At 50.7% G+C, this 25,859-nt stretch overlaps 1 protein-coding gene across 2 annotated transcripts in view; it reads left to right on the forward strand.

Moving 5' to 3' along the window:
* Positions 1-25,859, forward strand: part of DYRK1A (dual specificity tyrosine phosphorylation regulated kinase 1A) — a 700,909-nt gene that overhangs the window by 535,194 nt on the left and 139,856 nt on the right. For both annotated transcript variants that reach the window (XM_086935409.1, XM_086935410.1), the window contains exon 11: positions 23,281-23,587. In XM_086935409.1, coding sequence (XP_086791535.1) covers positions 23,281-23,587 — 307 coding nt within the window. The remainder of the gene's footprint in view (positions 1-23,280; positions 23,588-25,859) is intronic.

The raw sequence follows: 25,859 nt of genomic DNA on the forward strand, positions 1-25,859 counted from the left end.
AGATCGTTCCTACTCCAAAGTTTTCGGTTATCAGGACCAGGGATGGTGGCCCTGGGCCGTGTCCGGTCGCAGACGGGCTTGGCTTCGGCGCGCTTCCGGCGCGCCCGCTGCACTTCCTAGACCCAGGGTGTCATTTTATGCAGGCAGGGGCGGGCGGGCGGAGCACTAGAGTTCTCGCCCAGCTCGTCCCCCTCACTCAAGATGGCGGGCCGGTGAGGCGAGATTGCGGGGTTCGCGCCCTGCTCTATGAAAAATTACTTTTTTTAAAACACAGTAAAATACAATTCAATACAAGCAGTCTGTATTAGAAACGAGTAGCAGCATTTTAGAAATGTTTAAAAACAGTCCCGGCTTCCGCCTCAGGACAGCACTCCTACTGCGCTAGCAATCAGCGAGAGTAGAGGGTTCTTGGGGCTTTTATGCAGGCAGGGGCGGGTGGGGCGGAGCACTAGAGTGCTCGCCCAGCTCGTCCCCCTCACTCAAGATGGCGGGGCCGGTGAGGCGAGATCGCGGGGTTCGCGCCCTGCTCTATGCAAAATTACTTTTTTTTAAACACAGTAAAATACAATTCAATACAAGCAGTCTGTATTAAAAACGAGTAGCAGCAATTTAGAAATGTTTAAAAACAGTCCCGGCTTCCGCCTCAGGACAGCACTCCTACCGCGCTAGCAATATTCAGGCTCTGATTCCAATCTTTCTGCCTTTATCCCGGGTCTTGGTCAGGTTGACGCTGCGGCTTCTGGGGCTCTTGTACTCCTGCATCCTTCTGGTGCATCACGCCCGGTGGCGGATGCGGGCTCTGCAGTGGGACCTGAAGTTTCAGTAGGCCCAGCATCAAGGCAACATGTCCGACCATGTCCTGATCTTGGAGGGCACTGCAAAACAGCTGCAGTGGTGGCTCATGGACAGCGATTGGGTCAGCGGCAGGTCCCTCTCCTTACCCCAACCAGATACACGTCCCTCCTAGGTTGGGGAGGCCACATGGGAGAGGCGGAGATCAGAGGCCTGTTGTCTCCGGCGGAGTCACGGCTCCATATCAACTTTCTGGAGCTGAGGGCGCTTAGTCTAGCACTGAAGGCATTCCTCTCCTCTGTCCGGGGTAATGTAGAGCAGGTGTTCACGGACAACACCACCCCATGTGGTACTCCAACAAACAGGGCGGGGTGAGGTCGTGGACCCTAAGCCAGGAGGCTCTGCGCCTCTGGCAGTGGCTGGAACATCAGGGCGTGACCCTGGTGGTTCAACACCTGGCAGGTTCTCTGAACGCCAGGGCGGACGAACTCAGCTGTCGGTGCATGATGGATGACGAATGGCGTCTGAACTCTGACGTGGCGCAAGGCCTCTTTTAGCAGTGGGGAGAGTCATGGTTAGATCTATTCGCCACAGAAGAGAACGCGCAATGTCATCAGTTCTGTGCGTTAAAATTTCCAAGGCGGCACTCGCTCGGAGATGCTTTTCGTCGAAAGTCAAGTCAAAAATGTATATAGCGCGCTACATACCCAGAGGGTCTCAAGGCGCTTGAAGAAGGAGGGTGGGGAATTACTTGTCAAATATCCACGTTTTAAGTTGCTTTCTGAATGCTAGGTGGTTCTGAGTAAGGCGAAGGTGAGTGGGAAGTGAGTTCCAGGTTTTAGCTGCCAGGTAGGAGAAGGATCTACCTCCCATGGTGGTTTTGTTGATGCGAGGTATAGTGGCAAGGGCTTGGTTGGAGGATCGTAGCTGGCGGGAGGGGGTGTAGAAGGACAGTCGTGTGTTGAGGCATTCGGGTCCGATTTCGTAGAGTGCTTTGTGTGCGTGGGTTAGGAGCCGGAAAGTAATCCTCTTATTGACGGGGAGCCAGTGGAGGTTTTTCAGGTGACCAGAGATGTGTTCTTTACGTGGGATGTCTAATACGAGCCTGGCTGAAGCGTTCTGGATGCGTTGGAGTTTTTTTCTGGAGTTTTGCGGTGGTACCGGTGTAAAGGGTGTTTCCGTAGTCCAGTCGGCTCGTGACCAGAGCATGGGTGACCGTTTTTCTACTTTCGGTGGGGATCCAGCGAAATGTTTTTTTGAGCATGCGAAGAATGTTGAAGCAAGATGAAGAAACGGCGTTGACTTGCCTGTTCATCGAGAGCGAGGAATCCAGGATGACGCCCAGGTTCCGTGCGTGGTCCGTCGGGATGGGTGCTTTTCCAAGGGCCTCTGGCCACCAAGAGTCGTCCCAGGCGGAGGGGGGAGGTGCTTAGGATGAGACTTCTGTTTTGTCTGAGTTCAGTTTCAGACGGCTGTGCTTCATCCATTCGGCTACTTCTTTCATTCCTTCATGCAGGTTGGTTTTGGCAGTGTTCGGGTCTTTGGTGAGTGAGAGGATCAGTTGAGTGTCGTCGGCGTAGGAGATGATGTTGAGGTTGTGTTGGCGTGCGATGACCGCGAGGGGGCTCATGTATACGTTGAAGAGGGTGGGGCTGAGTGAAGATCCTTGTGGTACGCCGCAGATGACTTCAGTGGCCTCTGACTTGAATGGTGGAAGGCGGACTCTCTGGGTTCTTCCGGTGAGGAACGAGGTGATCCATTCCAGTGCTTTTCCTTGGATTCCGACGTTTCTGAGGCGTTGTAAAAGGGTGCTATGACAGACCGTGTCGAAGGCTGCGGAGAGGTCTAGGAGGATGAGGGCGACTGTCTCCATTGTCCAGTAGAGTTCGAATGTCGTCTGTTGCTGCGATGAGGGCGGTTTCAGTGCTGTGCTTGGCTCGGAAGCCGGATTGTGAGGAGTCGAGGGATTTGTTGGTTTCGAGGAATGCGGCGAGCTGGTTGTTGACCGCTTTCTCGATGACTTTGGCTGGGAATGGAAGGAGTGAGATAGGGCGGTAGTTTTTGAGTTAGGTGGGGTCAGCTGTGGGTTTCTTCAGGAGGGCGCTGAGTTCGGCATGTTTCCAGCTTTCCGGGAAGGTTGCGGAGTTGAGGGAGCAGTTGATGACGTCTCGGAGGTTCGGTGCTATAATGGAGTCTGCTTTGTTAAAGATGTGGTGAGGACATGGGTCTGTGGGGGATCCTGAGTGGATAGAGTTCATCAGACGGATGGTGTCCTCAGTGGAGATTGGCTTCCAGTCATTGAGGATGTTCAGGGGGTGTGGGGGTCCTGCAGGGGGTTGGGTGGGTTGGTCTTCGGGTCGGGTGTCGAAGCTGTTGTGGATGTCTGCAATTTTGTTGTGGAAGAATGAGGCTAGGGAGTCGCAGTCGGCTTGAGAGGGGGTGATGTCGTTGGAGTTGGCTGAGGGGTTGGTAAATTCCTTGACTATGTTGAATAGTTCCTTGCTGTTGTGGGCGTTGTTATCTAGTCGGTCCTTGAAAGCGGCTTTCTTGGCATTTCGGATCAATTGGTGGTGTATGCGGGTGGCGTTTTTGAAGGCGTCCTTGGTGATGGTAGTTGGGTCTTTTTTCCAGGCCTTCTCAAGGGAGCGACAGAGTTTCTTGGATTTCTTAAGATCATCGTTGAACCAGGAGGCCTTCTTGCTGCCTAGTTTGATTTGTCGTTTTTTCAGTGGTGCTAGGATGTCGGCGCTGTTGGATAGCCATTGGGTGAGGTTGTTGGCTGCTTGGTCGGGGTTTGAGGAGTGGGCTGGGGGGTTTTGAAGAAGCGATGAGGAGATCTGGTCGATGGTGATTTTGTTCCAGTTTCTTTGCAGAGTGGGTTGGGGGTGGTTGTTGGATGTGGGCTTGTTGTAGGTAAAGTGAACGCAGCTGTGGTCAGTCCAAAGGAGAGCTGTGGTGTGGCTGAAGGAGACATGTTTGCTGGAGGTGAAGATAGGGTCGAGTGTGTGACCTGCGATGTGAGTGGGGGTAGTGACAAGTTGTTTAAGTCCGAGGTTGGCGAGGTTGTCCAAAAGGGTGGTGGTGTTGCGGTCGTTGTTCTTTTCGAGGTGAAAGTTGAAATCTCCCAAAAGGATGTAATCCTCGGAGGGGAGCGCGTGTGGAGTGATGAAGTCCGTGATGTCTTCACTAAATTGTGCGCGGGGTCCTGGTGGCCTGTAAAGGAGGGTGCCTCTGAGTGTGGTCTTGGGGTCGATGTGGATCTGGAAGTGAAGGTGTTCAGTGTTGGCGAGATTGACGTCTGAGCTGGTTGAGATGCGGATGGATTTCTTGTGGACGATAGCGATGCCTCCTCCTGTGTGGCCGGTACGGTCCTTGCGAATGATCTTATAGCCTTCCGGGATGGCAATGGTGATGTCTGGGGCTGATGTGGCGTTCATCCATGTTTCTGTTAGGAAGGCGACGTCCGGAGAGATGGTGTCTAGTAGATTCCAGAGGTCGATGGCGTGCCTGTGGACCGAGCGGGTGTTGAGCAGGATGCATTGTAGGTGGTTGGGGTCGGATATCTGTTGTGTGTTCGTGGATGAGGAGTTGTTCTTGGTGCCGTCGAACTTGCAGGAGTTGCAGGAAAAGGGTCCATAGGTGTGGCCAGGAGCGGCTTGGACGCAGTTTGGGGAACGGCCGGGGTTAAGGGCTAGGAGGGTGGTGGCCTCTAAGTAATGCGGGAGGGGTGGGCATTACGAGGACCAGGGGGTCTGGCTCTGGGCGCGGTCCAGGCGCGGATGGGCGTAGACGGGCTTACCTTTGGCGCACCTTCGGCGCGGCCGTAGCGCGTGGACGCTGCGCGTTGGGGCATCTGGCATTAATGGAAAGTGGAGGGGGCGGATCGTGGGAGGGGCCGCTGGGAGGCGGTCTCTGGGAGGTAGAGGCGGGCCAGGAGAGCTGACAACAACAACAAGATGGTGGCGGGCTGATTCAAAACGAAACCGGGGCACAGTCCGAGTCAAGCCTGAGCTATTACCACAAAATGAAACACCACTAATGGGTCCGGCCAGAAGCGCTATCAAAACAAAAGCCAGGCAGCTCGCATGTAATTGCAAAATCTAATTGCGTGCAGAAGCGCTATGTCATATCAAATGTGCAGCAGGCAGCAGATAGTTCAGTGCAGGAGCGCAGTAATCAGTCAATGCTAGCAGCGCTATGAAGAATAAAAATGCGCAGTTAACGATACCAGCGCTCCTTCCAGGGCCAAGGGAGCGAGGGGAGCGACCGTGCCGGAGCAAGTCCAGGAGGTCACAGCTGCACCAGGGAGGAGGCGAGATTGCTGTTCGTGGGTGGGAGGGGCCGCTGGGAGGCGGTCTCGGGGAGGTAGAGGCGGGCCAGGAGAGCTGACAACAACAACAAGATGGTGGCGGGCTGATTCAAAACGAAACCGGGGCACAGTCCGAGTCAAGCCTGAGCTATTACCACAAAATGAAACACCACTGGTGGGTCCGGCCAGAAGCGCTATCAAAACAAAAGCCAGGCAGCTCGCATGTAATTGCAAAATCTAATTGCGTGCAGAAGCGCTATGTCATATCAAATGTGCAGCAGGCAGCAGATAGTTCAGTGCAGGAGCGCAGTAATCAGTCAATGCTAGCAGCGCTATGAGGAATAAAAATGCGCAGTTAACGATACCAGCGCTCCTTCCAGGGCCAAGGGAGCGAGGGGAGCGACCGTGCAGGTGCGAGTCCAGGAGGTCTGGAGTGGAAAGTGGAGCTGCGGTCTGTTGTACGCCTTTCCGCCTATACCACTTCTGCCCAGAGTGCTGAAGATCAAACGCAACTTGGCCCAAGTCATCCTTGTGGCTCCGGACTGGGCACGAAGATACTGGTTTCCCGAGCTACTCAGCATGTCTGTCGATCCCCCGATTCGTCTGCCTCTTCAGGAGGACCTTCTGTCGCAGCAGTAGGGAACGGTCCTCCACCCGAACCTGTCCAGTCTCCACCTCCATGCTTGGAGATTGAGCAGCGATAGTTGAGGCCATTTGACTCTCCTCCTGAAGTTTATAATGTGATTCTGGCAGCCAGGCGTCCCTCCACAAAGTCGGTATCCGCCTGCAGGTGGAACAGATTTGTGGCGTGGTGCACAGCAAAGGCTGTGGATCCACTCTCTGCCCCTCTTTCGGAGGTTCTCCTCTTCCTTCTTTCTCTTGCCCAGCAGGGCTCTGCTCTGGGCACTATCGAGAGCTACCTTTCTGCCCTTTCCGCCTTCTTAAGGCTACTTGATCAGCCTTCATTGTTCAAGTCCCCGATTGTAAATAGATTCTTGAAGGGCATCACTCATGTTTCCCCCTGTTCCTTTCGTGATGCCCCAGTGGGACTTGACCCTGGTTCTCACTTACCTGATGTGCGCTCCCTTTGAGCCACTTCATAACTGCCCTCTCCGTCTTCTTATGCTTAAGACTGCTTTCCTGGTTGCCATCACCTCTGCCAGGAGAGTGAGTGAGCTCCAGGCTCTTTTATCTAAACCTCCTTTCATTTCTGTCCATCCGGACAAGGTTGTGTTGCGGACAAGACCCTCTTAACTGCCCAAGGTAGTCACAGCCTTCCACATCGGGCAGTCCATCGCTTTGCCCACCTTCTTTCCGCCTCCGCATCCCTCTAAAGAGGAAGAGCGGCTCCACCGTCTGGACCCAAAACGTGCACACTCATTCTATCTAGATCGCACACGCCAGTTCCGGGTGGATGACCAACTCTTTGTTGGTTACGTGGGCGCTAAGAATGGATGGGCGGTACACAAACTGACCATCTCTCGGTGGGCCGTGTTGTGCATCAAGGCATGCTACTCTTTGGCTAAGAAGGAGCCTCCTGTTGGGCTGAGGGCCCATTCCACTCGGGCCACGGCGGCTTCTACTGCCCTGGGCCGGGGAGTCCCCTTGCAGAACATCTGTCAGGCAGCTACGTGGGCCTCGCTGCACACATTCGCAAGAGACTACTGTCTGGACAGCCAAGTCCGGAAGGATGTCTTCTTTGGCCGTTCCGTCCTCCAGGACTTTCTGGTGTGATTATTGGTTCGCAGACCCACTACCTGGGTTGGTATTGCTGGGGTATCTATTCTAAGGTAAGGAATCTAATACTAACCTGTTTCTTTCAGATGCACAAGTTACTTACCTTCGGTAACGATATATCTGTAAGAAACAGTAGTTAGTATTAGATTCCTTACCAACCCACCCATCCTCCCCGTTCTGCGAACCAATATCTAGGGTTAAGGTCATCCCCGTTCAGGGCCCTAGTTTCATGGCACCTGTGTTGGTTTTTATCATGGCTCTGCGTTTCTGGCGCGGAAAAGCTGACGTCAACAAAGTCCAGAGCACACAAAAAAATCTGTTTAAGTGTAATCACAGTATGTTGATAAAGACAAGATCGCACACAACGGGTTCTTTCTGTTGCTTTTTAAAAGTGAAAGAGTGGTCTTCCTGTCAAGGGAGACACAAGGAACATGAAACGAGCCAACACGTGTTTCGTCAGATCAGGTGTTAACCCGTGACTTTTCGGGGTGATGTGGGATGAAGCGGTGTCTGGAGACCGGTGATAATTCCAACCCGGTCCTATTCGGGTTTATTCAAAATCGAAAATCCAAAATGAAAGATAATTGGTTGCTCAATATTCAGGAAAATCATAAAGGCGGGTACTGCCTTCTACCCTTCGCCCTTACCATCGTCCCACAGGTGTTCACGAAAATGATGGCGGTGGTCGCAGCTCATCTGAGCAGGTTAGGGGTTTCAATCTTCCCCTGCCTTGACGACTGGTTGTTGATCTGCGAACCGATATCTAGGGTTAAGGTCATCCTTTATCAGGGCCCTAGTCTCATGGCACCAGTTTTGGTGTTTATCATGTTTCTGCGTTTCTGGCGCGGAAAAGCTGTGTATAAGAACTGACGTCACCGCACGAGGGCGGCGTCTAAGAACTCCGACGTCATCAAGGCGCCGACGACGGACGGGGAGCTGCAGACAACGCCAACCGACGCGCAAGGGTACTGCTACGCAAAAGTTTCCGGATCCAGTCTGGCGCCTGGGGATATTCTAAGGTAAGGAATCTAATACAAACTACTGTTTCTTACAGATATATCGGTTCGAGGCATGTGGGCTGCTGAATTCATATCTGTGCATAGATCGCCGCCTAGTGTTGGGTCCGGATGATTGCACATTCTTGTCCTGGGAGAGTCTTCGAAGTATCACGAGATAGGTGGCTCCTCCCCTGGACTACAGTGCGCGTTGGCATCCGCTCCATCCTCAGATTGTTTTTTTCCACCATTGGGTTCGGATGTACTTTCCAAAAGGCCTTCGAAGTGTCGGTATTGTCTCGTTCGGTGCCTGTTCTTTTCCAGTTCTTCGAACCGGACGTCGGAAGCTGATTCTCGCTTTCGACACCAAAGGCCCAGACTACGACGACGATGGAACGGAGCCCGTTTAAATGATGCCCCGTCTGTAATTCCAAATACCCCCACATCGATGTGCACCCTGTGTGCAATAAATGTTTGTCCCCCGAGCACGACGAGGCCAGCTGTATGGCCTGCTCGAAGTTCCGCTCCAAGAAGACGCTTAAACTTCGGCGCGCAGCGAGGCAGTCGGCGCAACAGTCGGCGCCCGAGCCAGTCAACATCTTCGAGGCCGGTGACGAAGAAGGCGTCTATGATGAAGAAGTAGAAGATGAAGAGGTTCCCGAAGAACGGTCGGAACCGGCGTCCGAGCATGACTCCAACTTCGAGATGGACGAGCAGGCTGAAGAATAAGTCCACGAAGAAGACTTCGTCGAGGTAGGGGACGACGAAGGCGCCATCGGGGCAGTCGATGACGACTCCAGTGATGAGCCAGGCCCAACCGCAGTAGCGGGGCCTATAACTGACATTACGCGCCCTTCGGCTCAGGTCGAGGCATCGCCGAAAGGCCTTAGCCAAGATCTTTCTGAATGTTCTATAGCCCCGCGTCCAAGCCAGGCTAAGAACACATCTATGGAGCCATCGGTCGATTCCTCTAAATCGAAACTGTAACCAACGGAGCAGAAATCGAAACCAAAACTACTTAAGATGGTGGTCGGGTCGACGTCAAAGGCTATCGACGGCCCTTCGGCGCCGAAAGTACCTGTCGCCTCGAAGACTGGAGCGTCGAAGCAGAGCTCAAGCAGCAAACACGTCACCTAGACACCGTCGACGTCAACGCACAAACATGGCGACAAGGCCAAAGGCCTCCAGACAAAGCAAGCCGTCGAGCCGAAAATCTCAGGACTCAAGCCACTGCTCAGCAAGCACCTCGAGCCGAAAGCCAAAGCCGACCCGAAAAAGCAGGTCTCGTCGACGCCCAAGGCTGGAGATGCTATACGCCGGGAGTTCGGGTCGACGCCATCAAGCAAGCGTCCTCCTCAAGTGCTAAAGCAGCTCGAATCGACTACCACATCAAGCTCCAAAACCGTCGGACCGACTCCGATTAAGTTCGGTCTTCCGCCAACGGCTCGAGCAAAGCAACTCGAACTCCATAAAGACGCCGAACCTTCCAAAACGTCATCAGCGCCTTCGAAGCCCGCCACAGAAGGGGTGGTTTTCCACAAACCCTCATACGACAACCAGTCGAAACGCTTTATCGACGCGGAATCAGGCAGGCTGACCATCCACAAGCGGAAGATCGCGCCTGAACATCCTTTGGAGGGTTACAAAATTCCTCTCAAATGGAAGAAGGACTCGGCCACCTCACCAGTTCTCTTCGAGCACGTCCAGGACTTTTCGCAGCAAATGGCATATTCTGCAGCACGGAGTGAGGAGGACATGGGTGAAGACTATGGTCAAGCGGCCTACGCTTATGATGCTGACACTGATCAGGATGAACCACAACAGTGGTCTGAGGCTATTGATCAATCTGTGGACCCCGATGATCCACATGCTGCACCGGACTGTCGGAGAGTAGGGTCTGCAATCCTATGATCACCCAGATTTTTTGCTTTTGTTTCACCGGTTTACGACTTTCTCTGGCTGTGGGCCTGCTAATCAGACCCACAGCCTAGCTGTTCTCTCACTAAATTACAACATGTACCCTAGGTGCATTTACCAATTGGTACTGGGCCACCTTATCAGACCCTGTAACTCAGGGCATAGGTGTACCCAGGGCCTACCAGGGGCTGAAGCATGTATTATGCCACCCCTGGCTGGCCATCTAAATCTGACACAACTGGCTGCACGACAGCTGGGGCTGGACCTAGTCGCGTACCCACCCCTTTCTTTAGGATAAAGGCAGGAACGGGGACCCTTCCAAATTAGATCATCTTTGAATCAAGAAACTACTTTCTACGAAAGGAACTCTCGACTTCTTCTTAAGATTTCTCCCTTGTGGCTAAGGAGTAGTCACCCTGCATTCGCAGGCACCATCTAAGAACTCTGCGGTTTGCTGCAAGTCCTTCCTCCGGAATCCGACTGACCAGCTAGACGAGACCCGGCTTCCCTGGCACCTCTGACCTCTACCTACCTCTACAGCTAAGCTGAGAACCGTAGGTGCGACGGGACCTCGAGGGACCGGCCATCATCAGAACTGCACGACTTCTATCCAGCACGACCGCCGAGGGATCCTCTGGTGAGTGCTTTGGGGTCCGAGAAGCCCCGACCCTGAGCAGCTCCAGCACCGAAGACCAGCCCCCCAGCATCCACGAGATCTGCGTGGGGCCCTATTGCTTTTTGGCTGCTCACCGCGTTGTCTGGCTACTAGCCCGCTGGCTTGTGGCCTTCCCGACGACGACGACCGACGACATCACCACTGCTAGCCTGGTTGCTCCAGACTGGCTCTTGCTCCCTCCCAAAAGAGGAGCACCCCGGACCCTCCTGGTCCACTCCAGACGCCATTTTAGGCCCACCGCGTGGGCTTGAATTTGCCAAGACTTGTTGCCCCAATCCTGGGTCCAGCGACGTCGACCGCATCAACCATCGTGGGACAGCTCGCACCTCCATCCTGGTCGCCGACAACGCCTCCTGGTCCGCGAGACTGCAGAGCCCAGCGTCGCCCACTCACCTGGTCGAGGTGACTCCATCCGGTGCCATCCTGGTGCCCATCTGATCACTGGCTAGTGATTCAGGACTTGGTCCCCTCTGCTTACAGGTGTCTTCCATCTTCGATCCAGGCTTGGATCCATCGAACAATCTTCACTGGTCGCCTGCCAGCAACTCCTTCTTTCAGGCTCCTGGTTCGTCAACGAGGATTCCCGACGTCTTTTGAGACCTATGCAGCCGCAGCCCCTGGGCTAGGTAACTTCGGCATTTCAGTGCCCCAGCATAGCCTCACTATCCAAGGGTCCAGATCCACTTTCGTTTTTGACCTACCTAGTCAGGTTCGCCCGAGAACACTAACTTTGCTTTTACTAGCCTCCATAGACTTTGTCCCGCACCCCGCGTGAGAGTGCACACTCTGCACCCGAGTCCCCTAGGCTTCCTACTAGTAATCTGAAGGTTCAGTAACGTAGTCCTAGCGATTCCAAAGCCTATTAGTCCAGTACTTACCTGCTAGTAATTTCGCATTCCACTTTCATAGTATATGGTTTTCCGTGCCCCTCGGGCATTTGTGTAAATTGTGCAACTTAAAGTATTTTCGGAAGAGTTTTGTTGTGTGCTTAGTACCCTGTCCTCATAAAGAGTGCAGGGCTGTTGTGATCTAAATACTTCTAGATCTAAATTTCTTGTGTGGTGTCCTTTCACTTGGTGTTCAAGGGGTATATGTGATGGTATAACAGCTGGCTTAACACGCCCTCGAGTTTAGCCCGAAGACTGCTCTTGTCCATGCTACTAGGATATCTGGTCTATCGGTTGACTTACAACCAATCACCATAAGGGTTGTTTGGACTGATACATAGTGATCACTAGAATAGTGAACACTGAATATCAGGCCAACTTCTCACACGGACGCCCAGTCCTATAACGTCAAAACATCGCCAACAGAGGACACGGCGGCGTTTAACGCTTTGATAGAAAGGGCAGCACTCAACCATGACGTGGAGATGCATGCGGAGCCGGTGGACGAAGATTTCTTGTTTGACACTTTCTCCACCTCTGAATGTTCCACTAAGACTTTGCCTATGCTTAAAGGGGTCCTCAAGCATGCTGCGGACATCTCCAAGGAACCCACAAAAGCTAGCGTTATCAACCCACGTATTGAGAAAGTACAGGCCTGCTCCAGTGGACCCCACCTACATCAAAGGCCAGCTCCCCTTGGACTCACTTGTAGTGGCCAATGCCCGCAAGAGGGCAAATTCTCAAACCAGTGGTGACGCTCCGCCTCCGGACAAGGAATCGAAGATTCTAGAGGCGTCAGGGAAACGAGTGGCAGCGCAGGCTGCAAATATTTGGAGGATTTCCAATACACAGGCCCTGTTGGCTAGATACGACAGGGCACACTACGACACACTAGAACAGTTGTTGCAACACCTGCCTGATATGTACAAGGAGGGAGCAGAGATGATTATACAAGAAGGGAAATTGATTTCTAATGCGTCCATCAAGTGCGCACTGGACGCGGCAGACACAGCAGCTAGGGCCATAAACACTAGTGTGAAGCACGCATGGCTCCGCATCTCTGGTTTCAAGCCCGAGATTCAAACTACTCTGCTCAATCAGCCGGTTAACCCGGACTTCCTTTTTGGTCCCGAGGTAGACCCAACACTCGAGAAAATAAAGAAAGACAGAGACAGTCAAATCCATGGGGGCTCTGCAATCTCAGCAGTTTTGGGGCAGTTCCTTTCGTCGCTCCGGTAATAGGGGAGCCTCTAGAGGACAGGCTTTACAGCAGGTACAGTACACCAAAGGAAGCTTGCAATCTACCTACACAAAGAATATCAGGGGTGGATACAGTGGGAACAGCGCCAAAGGCAGAGGACGTGGCAATAACAACGCCAGATCCTCCGCTCCCAACAAACAGTGACACCCTGTCACAGCCCCCCGACCAACTAACACCTGTCGGGGGGGGAAAACTCCAGCAGTTCCTGCCAGTCTGGGAAAGCATTACCACGGACAGGTGGGTGAGACAACTTACCCGTTACGGCTATTGTCTAGAACTAACCTCCCCCCGCAAACCTCCCTACATACCCCCCAAGGCACCGTCCTATGTCCGCAGAGCACATGCACTTATTACAGCAAGAAGTACTCTCCATGCTGCAAAAAGGGGCAATAGAACTCGTGCCTGCAGAAGAGCAAGGCACAGGGGTGTACTCTCTGTACTTCTTAATCCCAAAAAAGGACGGATCCCTGCGGCCCATTCTAGACCTCAGACCCCTTAACCAATACATCCTTTCAGTACACTTTCATATGTTAACCTTACAGCAGGTCCTGCCGTTGCTCAGTCAGGGCGACTTCCTAGCGACACTGGAACTCAAGGATGCATATTTCCACATTCCCATTCACCCAAGTCACAAGAAATCTCAGGTTCACCATCAACAATCGGCATTACCAATTCAAGGTTCTGCCTTTTGGTGTCACCACTGCCCCCAGAGTGTTCACCAAGTGCTTAGCGACCGTGGCTGCGCACCTTCGCAGACAGCATGTTCACGTCTATCCCTACCTGGACGACTGGCTCGTTCAGGCCAAGTCGGCCCAGCAGTGTGCCAGCCACATGTCGCGCACAATTCACCTCCTTCACAGTCTGGGGTTCTCACTCAACTACACAAAGTCCCACCTGCAGCCAGCCCATGTGCGACAATACCTAGGGGCAACCTTGAACACTCGGACAGCAACAGCGCAGCCGAACTCTGCCAGCGTCGACAGCATGCAGCTGCTCATTCGGAGGGTCAGACCTCAACAATCACTCCCAGCGCAGGTGTTCATGCAACTGATCGGTATGATGGCATCCTGCATATTCATAGTCCCGCACGTGAGACTGCACATGCGTCCCCTTCAAGAATGCTTAGCGCGACAGTGGAACCAGGCTCATGGGCATCTAAAAGACCTAGTGTTGGTGACCGGTCGTGCTTACAACTCTCTGCATTGGTGGAATCCACAAAACCTTTGCAGGGGACGACCGTTCCAAGAGCCTGTCCCACAAATAGTGCTAACGACGGACGCATCTCTCCAGGGTCGGGGAGCGCATGTCCTCCACTACACGGTGCAGGGACTATGGACAACACAACAGTAGAAAATGCATATTAACCTGTTAGAGCTGATGGCAATCTTCATGGCCCTGAAAGCGTTCAAGTTGCACCTATGCAACAAGGTCGTGTTGATCCGGACGGACAACATGACTGCCATGTATTGCATCCAGAAACAGGGAGGCACACACTCCCCGCAGCTATCTCACCTAGCCCAGAGCATGTGGAAGTGGGCATCTTCCTCATGGCGGATCATCTCCCGGGAGTAGACAACCAGATGGCGGACCTGCTCAGCAGGCACAGTCATCAGATGCACGAGTGGGAAATCCACCCCTCGATACTCCATCCATACTTCCAGCAGTGGGGTCATCCAGAGATCGACCTCTTCGCCACAAAAGAGAACGCAAAATGCCAAAACGTCGCCGCCAGGTTCCCACACCCGCAGTCTCAGGGCAATGCGATATGGATGAACTGGTCAGGCAGATTTGCGTACGCTTTTCCCCCAGCCCCACTCATACCGCTGGTGGCGCGCAAACTGCGATAACACTCCATGACGCTCATCCTAGTTGCTCCAACGTGGGCACGGCAGGCTTGGTACACCACGTTCCTGGAACTTTCAGTGGTGCCTCACCAACGGCTACGCCTCACTCCCAGCCTCCTCACTCAGAGCCATGGAGACATTCAGCACCCAGATCCTCAACAATTGAGCCTAGCGATCTGGCTCCAGAGGTCATAGAGTTTGGCTACCTCAACTTGCCCCCTGAGTGTATGACCATCATCAGAGAGGCAAGGCGGCCTACGACCAGGGCGTGCTATGCAGCCAAATGGAAACGGTTTGTCATTTACTGTTCCAACAATGACATTAATCCGCTAGATGCATCCACGCAGAACATCATATGTTACCTACTGCATCTATATCAATGCAACCTAGCGTATAGTTCCATCAGGATACATTTGGCTGCTATAGCCGCTGATCTTCAGAACAGACAGCACCTTTCACTCTTCAGGGTGCCTGCCATCAAGGCCTTTTTGGAAGGCCTTAAAAGAGTGATCCCTCCCAGACACCCTCCTTCGCCTGTCTGGAATCTAAATATCGTTCTCACCGGGTTCATGGGACCCCCTTTGAGCCTCTCCATTCTTGTGAGATACAGTTTCTTACTTGGAAAGTGGCCTTTTTAATAGACATCACATCGCTGCGAAGAGTCAGCGAGCTCGCAGCCCTCACAATTCAAGAGCCCTACCTACAAATTCATGCTAATAGGGTGGTGCTGCGCACCAACCCCAAGTTCATGACAAAGGTGATCTCGCAGTTCCACATTAATCAAAACATTGAACTGCCAGTTTTCTTTCCAAACCCTGACTCAGTGGCAGACCGAGCACTGCACACGTTAGATGTCAATAGAGCTCTCCTGTATTACATCGACAGGACAAAGGACTTTCGCAAAACTAAACAACTGTTTGTTGCCTTCTCTCCGCAACATAAAGGCAACCCAATTTCCAAATCGGGTATAGCCAGGTGGATAGTTAAATGCATTCAAATCTGTTATCAAAATGCTAAACACACTTTAACAGTTCCCCCAAGAGCGCATTCCACACGCAAGCTAGGGGCATCCATGGCTTTCCTGGGTAACATTCCTCTGGAGGATATATGTAGAGTAGCCACATGGACCACCATACATACATTTACCAAACACTACTGCGTAGATGTACACTCCAAACAGCAAACTGCTGTAGGACAGGCTGTTCTCATAACTCTTTCAGACTGCTGCAGCTGGCACAGGCAACCGCCAATAAGGAGGTAACTGCTATTTATTCTATGCACAGATATGAATTCAGCAGCCCACATGCCTCGAACGGAATATGCTACTTACCAGTATGCATCTGTTCTAGGCATGTAGGGCTGCTGACATTCATATCGCCCACCCTCCTCCCTGGTGCCTGTCGCAGCTGTAGCACTCAGAATAATTCTCAGGCATGGTCATCACTCACTGTATTACACTCCATCTCTGCCACAATGGAGAAAAACAATCTGAGGATGGAGAGGATGCCCATGCGCACTGTAGTCCAGGGGAGGAGACACCTATCTCGTGATACTTCGAAGACTCTTCCAGGACAACAATGTGCAATCATCCGGACCCAACACTAGGCGGCGATCTATGCATGTCAGCAGCCCTACATGCCAAGAACAGATGCATACTGGTAAGTAGCATATTCCTTACCGAAGGTAAGTAACTTGTGCTATGGGGGGCGCCCTGCAACAGGCGATCCGGTGCCTCAGGCACTACTGCATCACCATCGTCATGCTCTGCACGACCCGGTCTGTCTTTCCACCTTTCTGCTCAATGCGCTGTACTGCGAAATGACTTTCCGTGTTTGCTGTGGTGTTTCCTCCGTCTCGGGAGGCCCGGTGGTTAGATTCATGAGGATGTAATGTCGTTGCTTCTTCCAGTGCTGCCTTGCGGGCGCTTAACTCTTTTTGTGTGTGGACCAGGGCTACTTCCAGCCTGTGGGATTCTGTTTAGTCACTTCTTTCTCATGTCTCTCATGAGGGTGCCCATACTGATCTGCGGGGCCATGTGTTGGATTGTAGGGAGTTGGCTGCGGTAATTCTTCGTGCGGCTTTGGATTTTGCCGATGCTCTTGGCCGTACTATGGCCACTTCTGTGGCTCTCCGTACCATGCTTGGCTACGCAATGCTGTGTTTCCTGAAAATATTAGAGCACGTCTGGCCGACCTCCCTCTTTTGAGGAGGTCCAGCTGTTTAATACCCATGCAGACGGTCATTCAGCGTCTTCTTGCGGGGCTCCGTCCTCATCCTCCTCCTCCTCCTCCCCCCATCTCCTCCTCAGTAGGTTGTTTTACTGATCCTCTGGGTCTTGGTGGGAGGCGCTATCCCACTTTCTTTTTACTTTTGGGTTTTGGAGTGTCTGTTACATTTTCTGTGAGAGTTACTGTGCCCTTGGGGTCCTTGGTTGGCCTCTCTCTACAGTTTGCTGCTGGTTCAGCCCCCTTTTTTGGTGAGGAGGTATTTTTGGCTTATTACTATGCCTTCTGTGGTTTCTGATGCAGATCTATGGTTTTATCCTCTGATGCGGGAGTGTTCCCCATGCTTTCTTGGGATGTGTTCTACCCTATGTGGGGTACATGTAGCTATTGTGTAGCCCTGTCTTACGCTTGGAGGGTGTGAGCTCCCCCTTGCAGGGTCCTCGCCCTCCTGGTGTTGCTGCATTACAATGGTGTGGCTTTTTGGTCCTTACTGGGGCATGGCTTGGCCATCTAAGGTGTTGTGCTGCAGTGTTTTTGCCCTTCACCTGCCGTTTGCTCTGGTGTTTCTGAGGGAATAATTTTCCTGTGTGACGGCCAGGTCCGTCCTACTTGTTGCACCTCTTATCTTATAGCTGATCGCACTTCGTGGATCGGTTCTGTCCGGAGCGGCCCTCTTTGGGGTCGTACGGGACGTTTTACTAGCCTTGCCCTTGTTCTGAGCCCGACGTGGTCTGGGCGTTAGTTTTGTGGTGCTTGTCAGCGGCTGCCTCACCTGCTCTTCTGTTCTGCGGCAGAGGCGTTGGCGTGGGCCCTGGCGCTCCTGCTTCTTGTCCTGTGAGGTCATTGTGAGGTTACGTTCTTATTCTGCCTTATTGCTGGGGCGCTATTCTGTCTTGTCTGTTGACTTCGAACTATGACAGGCACGGCTGCCCTCTGCACTGGGTATGTTTCCAGATGGAGGGCTTTGCCGCGCTTCTGCCTCTTTTCCTTTGAGTCTGTGGGTAGCTCTTCACCCTCTGTATTCCTCTGTGTTGCCTGTACCCTAGGGGCTTCCGGTGGAGGTTCCTGGTACGTTAACTGGGTTTGGGGTTTTCCGGCATCCTTCGTATTGCCTTGTTTTCTCTTGTTGGTGAAGACTGGATGGCCTCTTTGTCATTCTAACACATCTCCTTGGGGCAGGTGTTCGTCCACGATGCTGAGTTTCACTTTATCTTGGGGCCGGTGACTCCTCCCCTGTTGTGGTGGACTGGGTTATTTTTCCCTCTGTTGGGGAATCTTGTGCTTGTTTGAGCTGGAGAGGTTCTCTCGCAGACCCTCCTCCCCCTTGGGTATGGCTAGGGTATCTATTCTACGTAAGGAACTGCGGCTAGTGGTCTTTATCAGATGTATGAGTTATTTGCCTTTGGTAACGATGTATCTGGTAGAGACGATTCTAGCCGCAGATTCCTTCACGACCCGCCCTTCCTCCCCCTCTGCGAGGACCTCTCTCGGTCTTCTGTACTTGCCTGCTTCAGGGCGGCGGTCCTAGTCTTTTTGTTGTTGTGGCTGATTCCTTCCTTTCTGTTGATTGGTGGGCAAATGCCTGGGTGTTTTTGCGCCCATGCATTGGGTCTCCAATGTAAGGTTTGTTGTGCCCTTCTTCCTGGTGTTTGCTTGCACTTCTGACTCTTACAGTCCTTGGGGTTGAGGTCCCCTGACTGTGTCTCGCCCCTCAGTTCTTTTATGAGACCATTCCCCCATTGCCTCCCTCCCCTTCCCCGCTGGTGTGGTTGGGGGATGAATTGTCACTGCTCTTCCATTCTGGCTTTGAACCCTTATTGGTTCCAGGCGATGGTTCTAGACTTCTTCGTCTGCTGTGCCCTTTTTCACATGCCTTCTGCCTCTAAGAGGCTGTTATGTTGGTTACAGACTTGCTTACAGTAGCTGCGCCCTATTTTTTCATTCCATGACTTGGTGCCTTAGTACCTGGCACTATTCTGGATGGTATTGTTCCTCACTATTTGTTTCTTTCCCTTCTGTATAGCTAGGTTTTTGCACACTGTTCCAGTATTCTCACAGTTTAGTTTGTGATGGCTCCGCGTTGTGGCGCGGAAAGTTCTCAGAAGAAAACTGACGTAGGCGTGCCGGAGTGGGACTTATGTATCCTCGCTGACGTCACGAACGCGGACGACGTCAGGGCGGAGTCACGTGGTGCCGTCCCCCCCGGCGTGCAGGAGTGCTGTGGCTGAAAAGTTTTCCGGATCCAGTCTCACGCCTGGGGATAATTCTACGTTAAGGAATCTGCGGCTAGAATCCTCTCTACCAGATACACTGTTACCAAAGGTAACTAACTTACACAACAGTTGCAGTTTCAAGTACAATTGCATTTCCTTTAACAGTCTTGCATTTGAAAGTATATTGTACTAACCTGTGTCAAGTCCTGCTTGGATCTAAAAATAACATATTATATCTTTTTTAAGCTTACCTCATTGTTCTTGATTCTGTCTGAGTGTGTGCATCAGTCCTTGATTGAGTGAATACAATAATAGCTTAACAAACCCCTGAACAAGCCTAACTGCTCGCCCACACTACCACCAAGAGAGCTGGTAGGAATTACCTAATTTACCCTCTGCAGACTCCTTGGAATCCATGCACACTACCTTACTTTGGTATGGTATATACAGAGCCAGCTTACTACAGTATTCCTGTAATGAAAGGTTTAAAAATAATCATTACACCACGTACACCTCCAATAACAGCATGGAATTTAAACATTGACTTAACACAGCTTATTGAACCGCCATTTGAGCCAATGCATAATTGCCAACTGCAATTCGTAAGCTTTCCTCGTATCAATAACCTCCTTATGAAGGGTCAGCAAGATACATGCACTCGCAATCTAAGAACCTTACTTCCAAGTGTTCTCAGACAAAGTACCTTTACCTTGGATTTACCGGTTTCTTTCCAAAACTACAAACTGTTACAGAACGTTCTTTACATACACTAGATGTTAAAAGGGCACTTAAGTACAACCTGGAACGTACTAAACCCTTCAGAAAAGCAAAACAGTTTTTTTCAAATACAAAAGTAAATGCTATATCCAAAACGGGAAGATGGATTGTTAAATGCATCCAAATATGTTTTGCAAAAAACATTAACTGTGCAGAAGGCTCATTCAACAAGGAAAAAAAGGAGCACACATGGCTTTTTTAAGAAATATCCCTCTAAATGACATTTGGAAAGCAACTGCATGGACTTACCCACACACTTTCACACAGCATTATTGTGTGGCTGTTCAATCAAGACAACAAGCTTTATTTGAACAAAATGTCCTTCGAACGTTATTTGAAACAACTGCACGATCTCATGCCTAAAGCCTCCGCGTGAAGGGTTCTGCTTTACAGTCTATGTATAGCATGTGTATCTGCTGCCAACACATGCTACAAATGGATTGTTACTTACCCTGTAAGCATCTATTTGTAGCGTGTAAAGCTGCTGATTCATATGCACTCTCCGGCACGTATTAGATGGTGACAAAATATCTACCCTTGCCTTTCCCTGGACACTTTTTTTTGTATCAAATTTTATTAACTTCAAAGACAAAGGAAACCACAAACGAGACACTTTTAAGGGTTACTTGTCGACCATTTCTGCTTTCCTAGGGCTGCCCGGTCAACCCTCCATGTCCAACAGCTGTTGTGACTAAAAGGTTTGCAACACTTGTTCCCTCCCACCCCTTTTATGATGCCCCAATGGGACCTTAATGTTTTCCTCACAGGTTTGTGCTCCCCCTCACAGCCCCTACACAGCTGGTCTCTGCAGCCCTTAACCATCAGCATGTTTTTACTTGTGGCCATTACATTAGCTTCAAGCACTCTGTTCGCTCTTCGTACACCAGCTGTCTATTTTCTTCCAAACGTGGTCATCCTATTTCATGTTGGCCAAAGCATCACTCTGCCTACTTCTTTTTCTCCAACTAGTCTCTGTGGAGGAGAGAATTCATCACCTGACCCCAAAGAGCACTTTCGCTCTACATTGATCGCACTAAGGACCTTTTAGGTCGATACTCCCCTCTTCATTAGGTTTACTGGAGGGAAAAGGGGCAAGACTGTGCAGAAGAGGACCATCTTTCGATGGATTGTACTCCGCATTAAGATCTGCTATGCATTATCTAAGTATCAGCCCCCTGGAGGCTTGAGGGCCCTTTCCATTAGGGCCAAGGCAGTTACTACTGCGTTAGCACACAGGGTACCTGTCCTGGAAATCTACCACGCTCTTCGTGGGTGTCCCTCCACACAGTCACAGAGCCCTAATGCTTGGACAGGTGGTTCGTTCAGAGGTGCATTTTGACTGTTCGATCCTCCAGGATTTTCTGTTTTGAGCCTACTCTCAATCCGGATTTGTAAAGCATGGCAAATCACCCGTGAAGGTAGTCCGGCGCTGGGGAGGCTAGCTTCTTCATGGTGATCTGTTCATTCAAACTGCCAGGTCTTGAGTTCTTTCCTGAATTGCTGGAGCGTAGGGGCGGTCCTGAGGTGCAGGGGATGGTTGTTCCAGGCTTTGTCTCCCAGACGTGAGGAGCATTCTCCGCTGTATATTCGGGGGTTATCTGCAAGGAAGAGGGAGGCGGAACTTAGGTGTTCGGTTGGTTAGTGGAAGGTTATGCGTTTGTTGATGTTTGTTGGTCCCTCGTTATGCACAGCTTTGTATGCGTGGGTCAACATCTTGACCTGGCATCTCTTCTGGATAAGAAACCAGTGTAGCTACTTGAGGTGGGGTTTGATGTGGGGAGGTTAAGGATGAGTCTAGGGACTGAGTTTTGTATTGTCTATAGTCTCTTCAGGAGACATGCGATAAATCCTAGAGTGTTCCCGTAGACCAGCCTGCTAGTGACTAGTGTCTACGTGTCTGTCCTTCTGGAGTTGTTTGGGAGAGACATGAAGATTTGATGGTGTTGACCAGGAGGACCATGTATGAATAGGGTGGGCCGATTCTTGGGGGAAGCCGCAGATGATCTTGGGTTCTGAGGAAACCGTGAAAGACTAATTCTCTGGGTTCTTCCAGTGAGGTACAATGCTATCTGTTTGAGGGCGTCTCCCTGGATTCCGATGTGGTGGAGTGTGTTTTGATCAAGTTGTGATAGAAATCCGTGTTGAAGGTGGCTGGTAGGTCCAGGAAGATGAGGGCTGCTGTTTCACTGCAATCCAGGAGGGCTCTGGTGTCATCAGTGGCTGTGATGAGACCTGTCTCGGTGCTGTGGTTGGGTCTGAATCCTGATTGAGAGGGGTCCAGGAGGTTTTTATGTTCTTAGACCCACTTCCAGGAAGGTATTGTTTCGGGATCTACCCTAAGGTGAGGAACCTGTGGTTAGAAGTCTCTATCAGTTAAATACGTTACTTATCTTTGCTAACGCTTTTTCTGGTAGTGACTATCCAACCGGAGGTTCCTCAATGACCCTCCCATCCACTCCATTCTGCTTAATGAACTCTTCACCATAACATCCTGTTAGATTCTGCACACTGGTCAAACAATCAATCAGTCTAGCGTGACTGTGTTTTGGCATGGAAATAGTCACAAAAGAAACTGATGTCACTGCTCTGGATTGGCACCTATTCAGGCACTGCACGTGTCACTGCTGACACAGAGCTGATTAACGCCACCTTCCAACGTGCAGAGATACAACTGAAGATTTACCGTATCCAGTCTAAAGCCATCGTAATATTTTGGAAGGTGAGGAATTTGCTGTTAGTCTCTAGCAGAAAAAGCTTTACCTAACGTAAGTAACTTGTTCATCAGATCTGAGTCAGCAGGCCTCAGTCATCACAGACATAAAATTAATAATACATTTCCAAAGGGGAAAATGGGGGACTGGGTATGACAATTAACTTCAATGGGAGTGATCTGGCAAAATGGGATGTTTGTGACTGTTGCAGGACTATCTTTGTTGAAGTTCACATTACTAGTAAGGCTATTGTGATGAATGGTAGTTCAAACAGCACAGTTCATACCCCATCACCAATGTCTACACAGTCATACCTAAGTATGCTACATTTCAAAAGTGTGTCTATTTACCTGCTTGAATGTACAGAGCACTTACATTGATGCGTTCTGACCTCTCTAACAGTTGCCAAAGAAAGCAGCATTAAAGAGTTTTAGTTGCTTATGGCGATCCACTTGATTTTCACTTAAACATCTATATTTGGAATAACACCTACACAGCAAATTATTTGACAACACTGTAGTCTAGACACACTTTTATAGTGCTAACCAGCCAAGAAGTTGAACTGCAATTGCACCGTGGCTACCTCTTGCTCTTTTCTTGTTTGATTACATTTTTAATTATAAATTTGCGACTCTTATGTATTTAGCTTTGATCTCTGATCAGTCAGGTAGAAAATGCAGTTTTGTCAAGACAGGACCTTGTTGCACAAACCTCAATGTATGTTCTTATATTGGTTAAAAAGTAGTAAGTATTTTTTTTCAAGAAAAAAGAATCGATAATGAATGGAACCATAACTATTAAATCAAGGTGTTTTAAAATAGATCAGATCTGACATTTTATCTCCTACTTTAATTTATATTCCATGCCACTGAAAATAAAGTATGAATTAAAGTGTGACTTGGCTGTAAATTAAACATGTTTTTCTTCCTAATGTAGGAGTACAAACCAGCTGGAACTCGAAAACTTCATTCAATTCTGGGAGTGGAAACTGGGGGGCCAGGCGGTCGACGTTCTGGAGAATCGGGTCACACTGTTGCAGACTACTTAAAGTTCAAAGACCTCATTTTGAGAATGCTGGACTATGACCCAAAAACTCGGATCCAACCTTATTACGCATTGCAGCACAGTTTCTTTAAGAAAACAGCAGATGAAGGTACAAATACAAGTAACAGTGTATCTACGAGTCCTGCCATGGAGCAGTCGCAGTCTTCAGGGACCACTTCCAGCACATCTTCAAGCTCAGGTACATTACTATTTGTACATGGTGTTGGTGAAGTAGTTAAAATAATAATACAAATTCCTCCGCTCTGTTTACTTTGGTTCCAAATGGATGGGCGATGCAACTCCGCTACTATTTCGAAATTGGACACAATCTCCTTTGGTTGAAGACTGATTGAGGTGGGAATGATATATTTTCTTTCGCACTTGAGCAGTGGTATCACTTTGTGCCCCGTGGCTCTGAGTATGTTCGTCATCATTGTAGGCTAAGCATACACTTGAAATGCACCTTTCAAATGTAGTTTTTAGTTCTTTCATTGCCTTTGCTTTATCCCTTTTTGAAGACCGTTATTACATTCAGTTTGTCTCTGATGAGGAAGTCATTGGAGTTCAAATGTTTGCTGCCAATTGTCGGAGTATTGCCTATCAATTATCTTTTCGTCTCACTTTCTAACCAGTTTGAGACTCTAATGCAGCAGTCACCCATATCCGAGATCTGTGGTCATTTTTAGATGGCTGTTAAATGAAGGGGTTTTGCTTTGCCTTAATGAGTAAAAAAAAAAAAAAAAGCAAGTAATTAAAGCATCACCAATTCTCCGTCACTTAGAGAACATTGAACTAGACCAGTCGGTTGGTAATGAGGGCTTGTGTAACGTGGCGTCTCATGTGCAAGGGTAGTTACTTGAGGATCTTCCATTGGATTCTAAGTGTGAGTAAGCATGTGGAGGAGACTTCTTTGATCTGTAATCTCATGGTGAGCTTGCTTGTTACAATGATGATTCCTTGGGTTCAGAGGTGGAAACTGGTAGGCATGTCCTTCCTGTGATGAAGCGGGTGATCCATCTGAGCGCATCCCCTTGGATGCTGATGTGGTGGTCTTTCAATCAGCGTATGGTGTAATACGAGTTCAAGGAGGATCAGAGCTGCTGTTTCTCCTTGGTTGAGGGGGGTTTAGCTGTCATTGGTGGCTGCAATCAGTGATGTCTGTGTTGTAATTGCTGCGTAAACTGGATTGGGAGGCACTGAGTAGCTAGGTTCGAGGCATGTGGGCTGCTGAATTCATATCTGTGCATAGATCGCCGCCTAGTGTTGGGTCCGGATGATTGCACCTTGTTGTCCTGGAAGAGTCTTTGAAGTATCACGAGATAGGTGGCTCCTCCCCTGGACTACAGTGCGCATGGGCATCGACTCCATCCCCAGATTGGTTTTTTCCGCCATTGGGTTTGGATGTGTTTGGTTCCCTCCTGTCGGAATCGATAGTTATTAACTTCTTTTTGCTTAAGACCAAAAGGTCTTTAGGACTTGCGTCGGTATTGTCTTTAGTTCGGGTTCGTAACTTCTCGGCTCCGAACCGACCTTACTCTTCCGTGTGCTTTCGGCGCGGAGGGGCCTACTCGACGCTCCAGACTCTTCATCCATCATGGACCGAAGTCCATTCAAACGATGCCCGGTGTGTGCCTCGAAGTACCCACATATCGATGTACACCTGGTGTGTAACAAGTGCTTGTCACCGGACCACGACGAGGCCAAGTGTATGGCCTGTTCCAGGTTCCGGTCCAAGAAAACGCTCAAGCTCCGTCGAGCTGCGCGCCTGGAGGCCCAGCAATCTGCCCCACCACCTACAGACATCTTCGATGCTGGGGATGTCGAGGACGACGATATCCAGGAGATCACGAAATCTAACCCCGCGTCGGAGGTCGAGGACGAATACGACGCAGAGGCCGAGGATTTCGATGAAGTAGTCGAGGAGGTAGGGGACGACGACGGGGCCCTTGCCACCATAGAGGAGAGCTCGGACGAAGAGCTTCCTCAGACTGACTCCGGGCCGTCCAAATTCATGAGGCCCAGGTCGAGGGATCGCCTTCGGGCCTTACCCGAGACCTTGATGTACGTTCCACGGCTCCGCCTTCCGGCCCGGCCACGGACATTGATACAGAATCACTCCCGGTGCCTCCAAAACCGAAAGTGAAACCTACGGTCTCGGCGCCAGAAAAAACGAAACCGAAAGTGCGGGTCGCACTGGTCGGGTCGAAGACTTCGGAGGCCTCGGCGCCGAAGAAATCGAAGATGGCCGTCGAGCCATGTCAAAATGGCCGACCCGAAGGCTACTGCTTCGAAGCCTAAGGTTAAGGGGTCCGACGCAGCCGCATCGGCGCCGAAAACGGTCGACGACCCCAAAAGGTCCACTCTCGACCCGAAGAAGCGGCAGGACGACCCGAAGTCCCTCTCTGCCTCGCCAAGTGCGTCGACTCCGAAGGGTGCATCCTCGGTCTCCGCTCCAAAGCCAGCCGCTAAAG

Source organism: Lissotriton vulgaris, chromosome 8 (genome assembly GCF_964263255.1).
Source record: "Lissotriton vulgaris chromosome 8, aLisVul1.2, whole genome shotgun sequence".
NCBI classification, from domain to species: domain Eukaryota; kingdom Metazoa; phylum Chordata; class Amphibia; order Caudata; family Salamandridae; genus Lissotriton; species Lissotriton vulgaris.